This window comes from Hemicordylus capensis, chromosome 4, assembly GCF_027244095.1.
Source record: "Hemicordylus capensis ecotype Gifberg chromosome 4, rHemCap1.1.pri, whole genome shotgun sequence".
Classification (NCBI taxonomy): Eukaryota; Metazoa; Chordata; class Lepidosauria; order Squamata; family Cordylidae; genus Hemicordylus; species Hemicordylus capensis.
Window position 1 is genome coordinate 215623161 of NC_069660.1, and position 14421 is coordinate 215637581.

A 14421-nucleotide genomic window follows, 5' to 3' on the forward strand; every position below is an offset into this window, starting at 1 on the left:
AACCAGTCATCAACAGAAGCCCTCACCAGCAGCAAGGAGGTTATTCATCCTGGCCAGTAAGAATCCCCAGGGTGTAGCTGACTCTATATTGTGAAGCTCACAGCCCAATTCCATACAAAATTCACCGAATGGTGTGCCTAATTCTGCAGATCAGCATAGGATCTGCTGCCGTGTTGTTTACAGCCTTGCATAGAGGCGAGATGGTTTTACAGCAACCTCTGAATGCGGGGTTAGGTTGTGCCCCTTAGCTTAGGAATGCTGGTGGAGCAGAACTGGGTCAGGAGGGAGACCTAAAAATGGAGGGTTTTGCATGCTTGCCAGCACCTGCCCATCCTTACCACTGCAAGCACAGGGAGAGTGGAAGTATGTGAAAGCAGCTGCCTCATTAATTCCCTCACTCAGCTGTCCACTCCCAATGAGAGGCACACTGGTCCCAGTAATCCCAAACCTCTTCACTGTGCTGCCCAGAAAGGGAGGCCAAGCGAGCCGAGGTGGTGGCTGCAGCTTCCAAGGCTCACTCTGACCAGCCTCACTCCTGGGCCCAATCCCCCCTGCTTCGCTGCCCAAAGTGAAAGGATGAGCAGGCAGGCAGAGCCTTTGCTTGCTCACTCTGGGCCAATATTCCCTGCTGTGTTGCGCAAAGAGAGATGATGGGTTAGCAGGTAGTACCTCCCAGAATGAGATAGCAGGTAAGCAGACAGAAGCAGCAGCAGCCACACTTGCTTTCAACTGCTCATCTGCCATCTCCTTCTAGAAGGTCCTGCCTGCTTGCTCTTTGTCTCTTTTTGGGCAACATAACAAGGAATATTGGCCCAACCAAGGTCATCCCAAGCGAGCGCGAGGAAGTCACAGTTGCTTGCAGAAACCACCACGGCCTCTGCTTCCTCACCCTTTCTGGGTGGCAACGTAAGGAAGACTCAGGCATTGCAGTGGTGGGGATTGAGCAAGTGAGAGGGTGGGGTGGCTACTTGTTCCTCAGTGATCTTGTCTTTGTCTGCTTGTACGCCTTCACTCTTCCTTTGGGTGCCGCATTAGTGGGGCCCACAATCTCTTTTGTGATGGCTAGAGAGAGGAGAAGCAAATGAGCGGAGATGACCCATGCCACAGGTTCCAATCCTGATGAGAGAGAACACAAGTCAGAGGCAGCAATGGCTACTGCTTTGCATCCTCACTGGCCCCAGTTTTCCATGCCATGCCACCCAGATAGCGAGGGCAGGCAGGCAGAGGCAGGAGTAGCCACCACTTCCTCTGGGTGGTGCAGTGTAGGGATATGCACGGAACTGTGGAAGCACGGTCCGGCACCGGAGGGGTCTCGCTTTAAGGGCGGGGGGGTTGTACTTACCCCTCCCGCTGCTTTTCGCCCTGCGGCACTCCATTGTTTTGCAATGTTTTGGGGGCGGCAGCATTCCTCCCTGCCGCCCCTGCCCTGTTGTTGGCCAGTAAAAGTGAAGGTAGCTGCCATGCATGCGCCTGTACGTCATGCATGTCACGCACATTGCATGTGCATGTTGCATGCGTGATGTGCGCACGCAACTTGTGACATGCACAGCGGACACATGCGCGGCAGCTACTTCTGCCTTTTCTAGCCAACAACAGGGGCCAGGGCGGAAGGGAGGAACGTTGCTGCCCAAAAAACTTTGCAAAAAAAAAGTGAGACACCGCCCTGGGCCACATTCGAACCGATTCAGAGGCCTCTAAAATGGCCTCCGGATCAGTTCGTGCACATCACTAGTACAGTGGGCCTGCACCTTGCCACTGCACCTCCCAGGACAAGAGAGCATGCAAGTTATGGAGACAGCACTCGTCATTCCTTGCAACTACTACTCACTTGTCCACTTTTGTGACCAAGCATGCCCTGTGCCGCCACCTCTCTGAGTGGAATGTTGTTGTGCATGGCAAGCCAGAGTTCCAGCAGCCACTAAAGGTGCCAAGCCCTGATGTCCAGCCATTTGGAGTCTAAATCAGGCCAGCTATTTAAAATAAGAAAACTTTTCTGTAATGTCATGTAACCTATTAGAAAGGTAAAGATCCTGTTACAGTTGGCAGAAGATCTTTTCGTAAGCAGATGCTGAATGCATGCTCATTCAGAAATAATTTAGTCCTACAGCATTCAATAGTGCTTACTCCCAGATAGGTGTGCATCGGATTAAAGTCTTGGAACAATATGGTGAGGAATCAAAGAAGTCAGGAACAGTTGAAAGCTAGAAGTGTTAGAACTGGAATACATAGGTATTTCCCATTCACCTTTTAACAAAGACCGTTACTCATTTTTCAAAAAAGAAAAATGACAACAACTATTTGGACCCGTTCAAGAGCCATAAATGAAGGATCCTGAATGCCAAAGCTGGTTTAATAAGAAATCTTAACTTAATCTTAACTGCAGCTAGTGCATAATGAGGCAACTAGGGTTTCATCTGGTATTTAGCTGCCCAGTGGGAGCACATCACACCCATTTTGAAAGAGCAGCACTGGCTGCCAGTTTGTTTCCGGGTCCAATTCAAGGTGCTGGTTTTGACCTTTAAAGCCCTTAACGGTTTGGGCCCGGGATACCTGAGGGACCGCCTGCTCCCAAGGGTTGCTGCCCACTTGACGAGGTCATCTAAGGGGGCTCTGCTCCGGGTGCCGACAATGAGGGAGGCTCGGTTGTCGTGCATGTGGGACAGGGCCTTCTCTGTTGCTGCCCCCAGACTCTGGAATGCTCTCTCAGTGGCTATTCACTCCTCAGTCTCCATCACAGCTTTTAGAAAGAGTGTAAAATCTTGCCTTTTGCCCAGGCATTCATTTGATTCTCTGCTGCTGCTCTTTGTACTCCATATTGCTTTTATGCTTCTTCTTTTTTAAATTTTTAATCAGGTGGGTTTAATATTTTTCACTTAATATTTTAATTGTGTCATTTTTTACCATCTTGTTTTTAAATTTTGCTGTAAACTGCCTTGGGATTGTTTTAATGAAATGCAGTATATAAATTAACAATCAATCAATCAATCAATCAACAAACTACCCCCGAAATAGCTTTACCAAACTCCATGGGCAGAGAGTTTCAGTCATCTGGCTTGGTAAACTGCATGTGAGTACATGAAAACCTGTGCCACAAAAGAGTTGTTAGTCTTTATGGTGCCAGACTGCTCCTTCTCAAACGACTTGTAATTCTTTCATTACTTTTCTAATAAAATATCTTTGATAGACAATTAAGAGAGACATCTTCCTGGCCAAAATCCATACATTCCCCATATTTTGGATTTCATACACAGAAAATATATATAATGGAGAGAGAGAGAGAGAGTATACACACACACACACTTGACTAACAAGCAGAAGGTTGCCAGTTTGACTCCCCAGTGGTATGTTTCCCAGACTATGGGAAACACCTATATCGGGCAGCAGCGATATAGGAAGATGCTGAAAGGCATAATCTCATACTGTGAGGGAGATGGCAATGGTAAACCCCTCCTGTATTCTACCAAAAGAAAACCACAGGGCTCTGTGGGCACCAGGAGTTGAAATCGACTTGATGGCACAACTTTACCTTTATAATGCGTTAGCTGTTCATTAATAACGTTACTTATTTGCAGGGGAGTGAGTAGATCAAACTTCTGAGTAGAAAAATTGGCCAAAAGCCATAGAACAACAGGATAGGCAGAGGAGACATGCTGATTAACCCAAATAAATGCCTGAGTTATTAACAGATAACTCCATTCATTGATGAAATAGGCATCAGTACTTATAAATGCATATAAAACTGTTGCTGTATCATGGTGAGTTCGGACTTCACTGCTGGCTAGTAGGAGGGAAAGTCTTTGGGTAGTAGGCCAGCCACAGTTTGTAGAACCTTGCCTAAAACCAGTTCAGCGCCTCATAGCTGTTCTTGAGAAATACAATTAGTATTTTCACATATAAGACAATAACATTAAGGGCATAAACACACTATCCCCAGCTTAAATAAGCACCTTATAAATGCTGCACAGTGTAACAGGAGAAGGAACTGGCTGTACGTTCCTTTTCTCTTTAGGCAGCTTTGTATCATCATGGACAAAGCTTATGTCAGAATTCTCACTGAATGTTAAAGTTAAACTTTAACTTGTTTAAGCAGTTAAAAGAATACTGAATTTGTCAGTTTGCTTTGTTTAGAATCAGGGGCCTAAATTTTACATTGTGTGGGAATATCTATGAAGCTTATGAAACTTCTCCACCATGTATTTTAATGACTCTTTAAAAAAATAAATCACAGCTAACCTAGCTGGAGGAGAGAAATGAGCGAGAGAGCATGCTAGAACTCATTGCTCAATCCAACAAACCATGATTTGTTAGACTGGAAATGTGATGTCTGAATTGGGCCACTGTGTCATAAAAAGCAAGGAAGAGTATGTCTTGCACTCTCCAACATATGCAGCAACTCTTTTCTTGAAAAAAGCCGTTTTTAAGAGTTATGTTAAAAGACTGGCAAAATTTAAGTGTGCAACTCAGGAGTTAGGCACACTTAAGTCAATTGATTCCAATGGGTTTAAGCTATCTAATCTGTGTTGAATTGTGGCCAATAGCAGCAGCACAAAAGACCCAATGAGACTAAGAATTGTAACCCATTTGCAGTACTCTTGATTTACCCCCATTAACGGCAGAATGCATTTTTATAGATGGCAAATTTGTTACATGCCCAAAGGAATGATTTAGATTCTTAAATCTTCTAGATGTTGTCCACAAGGGGGAAATAATAATTCTTGAAGAAGCAATTGCTTTCAAATGAACATTCTAGCTTGAGAGAACTCTCTCCATAGCATACAGTCTGAAGGAAAACCCCTGCAAGTTTGGGGAGGGTCCATTATTCAATTACAGAGCACTGCCGTTGCATGCAGAAAGTCCCAGGTTCAAACCCCAGCATCTCCAGGTAAGACTGGGAAAGTCCCAAAGAGATGCTGCCAGTCAGTGCAAATAATATCGACCTAGATGGACCAACGATCTGACCCATTATAAATACAACTCTGTGTGTGTGTCTGTCTGTCTGTCTCAAAAGATTTTGGAAAGTGTTCTAGGCTATACATTCAATTCATGCAAAGCAAGATTATGGGGACTTCCCACTGCAAAGACAGACAGTGTGACCCAGAACACACCCATCACAGTCCTGAGGCTGTACATAGCAAGAGATCAATGATGGACAGGCTGCCTTTCACTGAAAGGTTTGCTATTAATTATCTTTTTAAGCAAACGTTTTACCATCCTCTTTTGCCTTAACCACCAACAAGAACAGACAGAACTTTATTATTTCCATTACAGAGAAGAATAACTGAAGCCAAGAAACTGTGACCTTTCTGACAGATGTGCAATGAATCCATAACTACTGTGGGATCTAAAGCAAGATTTTCTAGTTCCCAAGATATGTTCTGTGGGATTACACTAAGTTCTGCACGGAAACAAAGACTACATATTGTTTTTGCAGGAGCTGACAGGAAGAAAGCATCAGAACACTGTTCACCACCTCTCCCCTAGACCTAACCATAATTGCAAGTAAAATAACTTGTTTCTTATCCTTCGCTGAGTTGAGATAAGGGCCACTGGAGGATTAAGGTCATCTTTTATATAAAAAGTATTTCTAATCCAGGAAGCAGCTCCTCTTACTAGGCTTACATTACAGTGCATATGAAACATCAGCCATTCCAGAAGCACTGATCTCTCTCCAGAGCAGTGCTGCGACTTCTCCTTGATGTCATATAAACTGAAGGCCCTGACCGCTTGAGAAAATCAGGACTCCTAAGGTTGCAACATCAGGTTGTATGCAACAGCTAGAGCTGTATACAACAGCTGCTTGAACAAACTGGGCAGGCTTAAGCATGAATCTACATGCAGCACCAGTTCTTTTTCAAAAAGAAATTAAAAAATAAACAGGCAAGCAGTATACAGATGTCAGAAATCCTCTCTGGTCATTGGCTGACATCCAGACTAAATTATTCATAAGCAGTTCCGCTGAAGTTAATAGCATGAGTTGTCATGACTGCCCCATTAATTTCAATGAAACTACTCATAAGTAATTTATTCAATATTTCAGCCATTGGTTCTACTTCCTCTTGCAGAAACAGGAGAGCAACATGTGATTCTTTCAGGAGATTAGATGAACTCACATCTCAGTTTATCAGATCCTCACAGTCCATCCTTATCAAGGGTTCAATCCACAATGGTTTCCAACCATTTCAACTGTCCGTTTGGATGAGCTTCTGGAGTGCTAGATTTAGCCATCAGCAGACAGGAGGAGAGGCATTCCCAAGTTCCAGTTCATCCCAACGCTGTATATAGTATTCTTTCACAGCTCATTTTCTGTTTCATTTTTCATAGGCTGACAAAGAGACTAGTTGATATATTTATACCTCTTTTTTAAAGATAAATTTGAAAGCTGCCTTGTGAAGATTGTTTTTTAAAACAATCACAATAAAAAGAGTGATTTTTCCAAAAACTTGAGAAATGTTGTCTTTCACATGTGAAGGTTCACAGCATGGAATTTTGGGATATTCTCACAAACATTGACACACCAAAATGTTATTGCCTGTGATGTATGCCCCCAAAGTGGAAAAACGTTTTCAATAAAACTTGTCAGCCTTCACACGTGAACCAGAGAGCCAGCATAGCGTAGTGGTTAGAGTGTTGGACTAGGACTGGGAAGACCCAAGTTCGAATCCCCTTTCAAACATGAAATTCACTGGGTGACTCTGGGCCAGTCATGTATCTCTCAGCCTAACCTACCTCACAGGGTTATTGTGAAGATAAAAATAAGCCTGTACACTGCTCTGGGCTCCTCGGAGGAAGAGCGGGATATAAATGTAAATAATAAACAAACATTTCAAATATTCAGCACAACATATATGCGTTGTGCACAGAAAAGCACTATCAAAACTGTCTTTTGGAATTAAGATACTTTTTCTGTATGTTGAGTAATCTTAACTCACCTTGCTTTGCAGCTATTATTATGGTGTACATCCCATTCATGGATAATTTAACTGCAGAAACACTCAAGACTAAATGAAGTCCAAAATTCACACTGCGAGCTCACACTACCCATAGATATCTTTGTATTTTATAATTGTTATATATTGGGGGGGTGGAATTAAGGGTGCCTTTAGAAAGCAAAGGTGGGTGAAGGGACTTAGTGAATATGACAGCCACCACAGAGCAGGGGCAAGAGTTTCAGAGTAGGATTAGAGTGACCCAGATTCAAATTTTTATTTAGCCATGAAGCCCAGAGGGTAAGCCTGAGCCAGTTAATCCCTCAATGCAGCCTACCTCACAGACCTGTCAAGAGGAAAGCAAGAGGGAAAGAATGCTGAGCTCCCTGGAAGAAGGACACAATATAAACTTAATAAATAATAATATCAACAAGTGATCCATTATTGGTCAATTATATCTGATGTACTGAATGTTTATACCTATATTCTAATTCATTACAGAGATACAGTGCTGTTGCACATGAAAGTCAAGCAAGCAATCACAATCAAGCTTATGGTATTTGCCTCTTCAGACAAACACCATAACTGTGAAGAGGGCAGGAAGGGTGAGGCTTCCTGGCACATCAGCACCAAAGGAAGGACTTCCAGCATGCTCTGGAATGCTGTACATGAGCATAGCACCCCCTTTTTAAACAACTTCTGAACAGGGCTTGCAGAGCACAGATGCAGCATGTTCTCAGAATCCAGCCCCTTCTAGTGCGACAGTCTCCAAACATGCAGCCCATAATGCTCATAAATTATATAATCACTTTCAAAAGACAACATAGCATGATTACACAACTTCTTTTCCCAACCTATGCCATCACCATAAGGAGAAGAAGCAATATCAAGTGCCAAGTGCAAATAAATGTCAGACTTTGGCTGTTGAAATTACATGGCTGATGGATCTGGGTTCATTTCAAAACACATTTTACTGTGTTTATTGTGAGCTTTAACATTTGAAAGACAAGTCATTACCACAGAGTGGGCTTCTTGGCTTCTCTAGATATCACAAAAAGTAATTTATGGTTGAATTAAAAGTTTACCAAATCTCAGGACTTAATTCTCCAGTGCCCAACTATTTAGAGATGTTGCAAGTATGCAAGACTCTGGCCTGAACTGTATGGTCTAATTCCACCAACATTCATTTCCCCTTGAGAGTTTCAGCAGGGGAGGATATGTAATACATGCCAAATTATTTACTATTACATTATACCCAAAGACTGTACTCTACTAATCAGACTTTTTCTCCAGGCAGTGTTTTTAAATCCAAGATTTGTTATCCTGCCCTATCCCAGAGTCTCACTGCTGGTCTCCACACAGCCCAATAAAATAAAAAGATTTATAAAATATCATAAAGACTCCATTTAACCCCAACAGATTTATAAACCCAAGCTACTTAGGACCTGGCTGCTGCTACAGACAGATGAAGCTTTTTCAGCTCTATGGATCAAAGAGATGGAAGAAAATACCAACTCATACAAGAACCAGTTTTGTCTAATGGGCCGTGTCAGGCTTTGATCTCAGTTCAGATTCTGTCACAGCCATAGATTTGCCAATCGGCTTCCAGCAACTGCATCCCATAAGTAAGAATGCAGGAATGAGTGGAGTGGGCACCATAAATTATTTTCCATCCTAATAGTCCAATTCTATGAACTACAGTACCAGCTTTATATGTTTGCTGACACCATGATTCATAGGATAAGGAGATTATTTTCCACATGTACATCCCACCCTTCTTCCAAGTAGCTCACAGCCTCCCCGCCCCGACCTTTTATAACTACGTGAGGAAGATTGGGCCAAGAAATGAAGGAATGAAGCTGCTTTAAACTGAGACAGATCATTGGACCATCTAAGCCAATATTGTCTAAAATGACTAAGAACAGCTTTCCAGACTTTCAGATGGACCTACAAGAGACATCAAGAGTTAAAAATGGGACCGTCTGCATGAAAACAATGCCTGATCTAAGGTCATGCAGGCCTACGGTTTCTAAGCCCAGGTCCCCCTGGTCAAAGTCTAGTATTTCTTGACCATCTCACACAGATTCTCATATAAATTCAGATTAGGCGATGGATGTTTCCTTCAACTACAGATGGAAGACTGATATTCAAACAGCAGATTAGTTTTTTTTCTAGAACCATGCAGAAAAAGTATCTATAAAATCAAGTTTATAACTCAAAACACTTTAAAGAACTATTGTGGTCAAATGCCTCTGGAGAAGAGAGACTGGCTTCTACAATTAAGTTTCCTCAGTGCTGTCAGTTCTCAAGTCTATATCAAAATGATACTACTTCATATGGGGAAATGCTACAGAATGAGAGCAGCATGCAATGGCTATATTACATATTTATTAAAAACAAAAAAAAGCATAAAAACACAGATACAGACAGGTACAGCATTTGTGGTTTATCCCTTCCAACCATACTATTGCAGTATGAATTGAAATAGATTTCTTACCATCTGTAAAGCAGCTAGCCATGTTTGTGACTGTAGTCAGGACTATATCTTTATGTTAAAATCAATTTTTTAAAAATCACTTTACAAAACCTTTCAGAAGGCTCTAGTTGAGTTGTGGCAATCTCTACACAACTGTGCTTTCTAATTTCTGCATCAGCAGGAAACATAGTGGTTTTCGTTTGACAACAGCCAGGTGCACTCCAACATCATCTTACAAGACATCAGGACATGATAAATACAATTCCAAGTTCAAATCAACACTTACTGTAAAGTAAAAGCAGCAAGCAAAGACAACACACTAGGCAGTCTATTGCTCAAACTACAGTATATCAATACAGGAACTCTACTCCCCATCAGTGAATTTTTCCATAAAGTGCTCCATTCGATTATTGCTTAGGCCCAATTCACAAACTGATTTCACAGGAATACAAGGATGTTCTGGACAGTCATGGAAGCCAGTTGAGTAACATTTATATTTGGAACTCCATGCTCAGTCATTAAATGCGGGCAAAATGTTCTGCCAGAACTTCATTTTTTTTTTTAACCTGTCTCAGCCCATTATTTTCAGATGGGCAGGGGGTAATCCAATATACAGTGTCCAGCAAGGTGAGGATTTCAGAAAGGTATAAATGGAACCTAGTAATGGGTATAAGCCAGTGTGGTGTAGTGGTTAGAGGGCTGGACTAGGACCGGCGAGACCAGAGTTCACTGGGCCAGTCACTTCTCTCTCAGCCTCACCTACTTCACAGGGTTATTGTGAGGAGAAACTTCAGTATGTAGTACAAATATATAAATAAATATGAACATACAAAGTACGAAGTCATAACCTAATAATGGCTATGAACCAGGGGCACAGCTGGGGAGAGGGGGCCCATGTTCACCACTTGCCCCGGCAGCCCCTCAGAGTGAGGGAGATAATGAAGAAAATAGGGAGGGGTGGAGCTAGGGGGCCATCAGGAGCTGGGGGGGGCAGGTTCTTTGAACCCATCCACTCAATTATAGCTACACCCCAGGTATGAACGTACAAAGGACCAAGTCAGACCACTGGCTCATTTACATTAGTGCTGTCTATACTGACTGGCAGAAGCTCTACACAGGGTTTCAGACAGAAATCTTTCGCTGCGTGAGATTCCAATGACTGAACTTGGGACCTTCTGCATGCAAAGCATGTACTCTAGCAGTGTGCTATAGTGCCTCCTTGTATGATCTTACACAAGAGTTTGGTGGATACATAAACTGAAAAGAAAACTTATCTGGCATTAGGCTATACTATTATTCATGGGATGGCAAGGGGAAAAAGTTTCATACTTTAAGAACATGAACACCCTTTAAGGCCACAGGAGAGCATGTCTAATGTGTTTTCCTCCAAGGATCAGGGCACTGAGAAATGTAATCAAATGAATCTTCCTCCTTTTACACACACACACAAAGTTACTTTCATAATGGAAGCATCTGCAGAGAAGAAGCAGATTAAGCTAACCAGGTCAGAGAGCTAAGAGGGCTTGGGCCTTACCTATGGGGAGAGGTGGAAGGGAGCGTCAGTGTTATGCAAATACTTGCTACACCTGCTCACCTAGTCAGGGAGGTCTAAGTCATTTTGGCACCACACTGAAGAGTTGCTTCCTTCCTCGCAGCCGCCTATCCCTTAAGAGCCCTCTTTTTCTCTCCTACTTCCCACTCCATACCGCCCGCCTCGTGTTTAACGTCACAGAGTGGTGGGAGGGGGATTCGACTAAGATTCCAGCGAGCCCAGGCCCTTCCCTTTGTGACGTCACAAGAACAACAAGAACCTGGCTCCGACTGGGCTGAGTGGCCGGGTACCCAGGGGCTCGCGTTGACATTCCGCTTAACCTGTTGCTGCCACTGTAGCGAATGCATCAGAAACAACACACATAGCTGTGAATCGCAGGAAGGTCCAGAGCAGCAGCCATGCTTGCAGTGAACAGCGATCGCGGATTGCAATAGCAAACAATTCTCCCCCACCCAACTCCTTGCAACCTACTACCCTTCCTCAGCATTTTTAAAACTTGACGAACCTAAACATGTGTGAACACAGGTTACGGCTGCCTCCCTTTTCGAATATAGGGTGTGCTTCCAAATGGGACCAGACGAGAGAAGTGGCACTACTTTTCCCCCAGCAAGCTGCCTAGGCACAGTATAGTTGCATTGTTCACTAGTGCAGACGTGGATTAACAGATTTTGGCAGCCCCCCACCCCCAAACGGTACATATTCCCCACCTCCTTTCTGCTTTGTTTCATTACACAGGAAATGTTCCCATGTCGCGTGTTTCATCAAGAGACTTCCTCCACAAAATTTCTCTTTCGACAAAAAATACTTTAAAGTAGCCTGCTTTAGAGTCTCCGTTCCTCTGCAATGCGGATGTATTTTTAATTCGCAAATACGTTGGAGAATTGCTTAAAGTTTCTATTATTGTCTAGCCTCGCGTGTCCCCAAAATATATTTCCAGGCGGCAAAAATAGTTGAGAGAGTCATCCCAAGTCTACTGTGGCGTTATGAAACATTAACAAGAAGAGTAAGATTTGAAAGATGACCACCACCACCCCCACGATACAGCCACCCCACAAGAAAACTCCCTCTTCCCGAACGACAGGCGCACCTTATTGTGCACAACTTTGTGTGCCATATAATGTAATGCATCTAAAATGATTTTCTTACCAGAATAAAAACCTCCTTTTATTCAGTTTCTCATCATCACGGTTTGTTTTTCAATCACCATTAAGCCTACAACAGTATTGCTAAGCCACTCAGTTTCTGCAAAGTTAACTCCCTCCCCCATCCTAATCAAAAGGTAGTTGGAGCCAAAAGGCACGATGCTCACGATTTCTATATATTAACACAATTAATTGCAAGAGATTAAATGGGCTGACTATATCAGAAGTAGGTGTACATCATTAGCCAGACCGTATGGTCTTTAATTTTCAAAGCATCATTCTGAATGTTGACACTAGTTCTCCATTAACCAAACACACACACACACACACAACCCCGAGCCATTCCCCCAATATTAAAGTCAGGCCCTGCAAATACATTCCTTGTAACGTGATCCCCAACTGGTTTGGTTCTCTTGCAAGTCATATAAGCAAACGATCACATACGCGAAATTTGATGGGGGGAGTGCAACCAGCAACCTCGGCAGACATTAGATTTCAAGTTAAGATTTTCACAGAACAACCACAGTGTCTTCGCATACCACTAAATATATGTTATAATAATGTGGTCATTTGCATGCAAAGTGAAATATTAGTAAATCCGCTTGAGAAAGCAGTTTAGTTGCATTATCGCAGCAGCCCCCCGAGCTCCATGTCTTTCATCTTCTAAAACTAGATTATGATTGTGTCATTTGAGGTCAATACATTTATTCACTTCAGGTATCGCTACACGAATCTGGTTTTTAAACCAGCTTTGCAGTTAAAGGGGGATTTTCAGATTCGTCCCCATTCCCAGAGGAGGAAAACCCAACATTTCTAGGTATTCTTTTAACCCACGTTTCCTATAAACTTGACATTCACGGACATTTAAAAAAAAAAAATCAGACACAAATGAAACGTTATATCCACTTACGTATTTCTTTTGGATTATATTCCTCTTGGGTCTTTCTTTGCTCATTCTGATATCCAGATTCTGATTGCAAATGGGGACAATTGCTTCATGAATTAAAAGCCGCAACCAATTTGAAAAAAAATCCTTTTTTCTTGTAATCCGATTTTCTTCGCACACAATGCAATTCTTCTTTCAATAAATCCAAAATATGTTGGGTGACGGGGTCAAAAAAGAAAAAAAGACGAATGCAAAGCAAACAAAAAAAATCACTTTAGAGAAACATTCATAATGGAAATTTTACGCCCTAAACACATACACACAAAAAAAGACGCCCTTGATGTCCCCTTTTCCTCTTTTCCAAATCACCAAAGCAATCAGTAGGCCCGTAGTGTCCGAGGTGTAGTTTACATCTTGGAAAAGGAAAATGGATTAGGAGAAGCAGCTCGGGCTTTTCCTAAACGTTGGAAGTCACGTTTCTACAGCTGCAGCACAGACAACTCCAGCAGCACTGGAAGGCTGCACACTGTACGAGTCTCAGCTTCTTCAGTTGCCCCCAACCAATGAGAGCAGCTCTCCAGCAGCAACTTTAAATGGCCCGATTGTTTTTTGTTGGTTTTTTAAAAATATTATATTATGGATACATAGATAGACAGATAGACAGAAAGATAGACAGACGGGGGGGGGGAGAAGAGGAAGAGAAGGAAGGAAGGAGGGCAGAGAAGGGTTAGGGCTTAGCCTCAATTCTTAACGTGGTACCAGCCGCAAAAATATCACTCGAGCTGCATCCCCGCAGCTGCAAGCAAAGGAGTCTAGTACAGATTCACAGTCGTGTTCCTTCCGTCCTTCCGTCCTCATACAAGCGCGCCTGGGGACTTCTCAAGCCGGATGCACCAGTGCAGCTAAAGCTGCCCCGGCACGGAATCCTGGCGAATTTGAGGACAATCCCTGCGTCCACGACACGCTCTGTCGCCAGCTCTTCTCCTTTCTGTGTCTGCAAAGCTCTTTAATTGTCCTCCCGGCCCTCCCACCTCGCTTGGCGAGCAAACGCAGCCTCGTCCTGCTACATCTCCCGCTCGATATGCACAAGGGTTAGCTCTCCTAGTCGTCTGCCTCGCGTGCAGGAGGAAGAAGCAGGTCCGTGCCGTGCCTTAGAATCGCCCTTGGTCTCTGAAAACTCACAAAATGGCCACAATAAATGTAAAGAGAAACTACAAATCCCAGGCTGCGCGGCGCGCGCAGCTGCAGCAGCGACGGTTTGATTGGGCGCCGGCAGAGGGATTGTCCTCGAGGCACCTTTCTTTCACCTCCTGCCCCGCCCCTCTCAGTGCCATCCTGGGCTCTTGCGCGAGGCTTGTTGTACACGCGTTCGGCGTAGTGACGAGCCTCCTGCCTTGGAAGCTCTTGCTCCTATAGCGTCAGTGGGGAGGCGTGGGGGA

The 14421-nt window shown here is 43.5% G+C and overlaps 1 protein-coding gene across 1 annotated transcript in view; it reads right to left on the reverse strand.

The window, feature by feature from the left end:
- JARID2 (jumonji and AT-rich interaction domain containing 2) overlaps window positions 1–14171 on the reverse strand; it is a 307280-nt gene extending 293109 nt beyond the window's left edge. The window contains exon 1 of the mRNA XM_053249989.1: window positions 13007–14171. Within this exon, the coding sequence (XP_053105964.1) occupies window positions 13007–13051 (45 nt within the window). The 5' untranslated portion in view covers window positions 13052–14171. The remainder of the gene's footprint in view (window positions 1–13006) is intronic.
- Window positions 14172–14421: the final 250 nt, after the last annotated feature.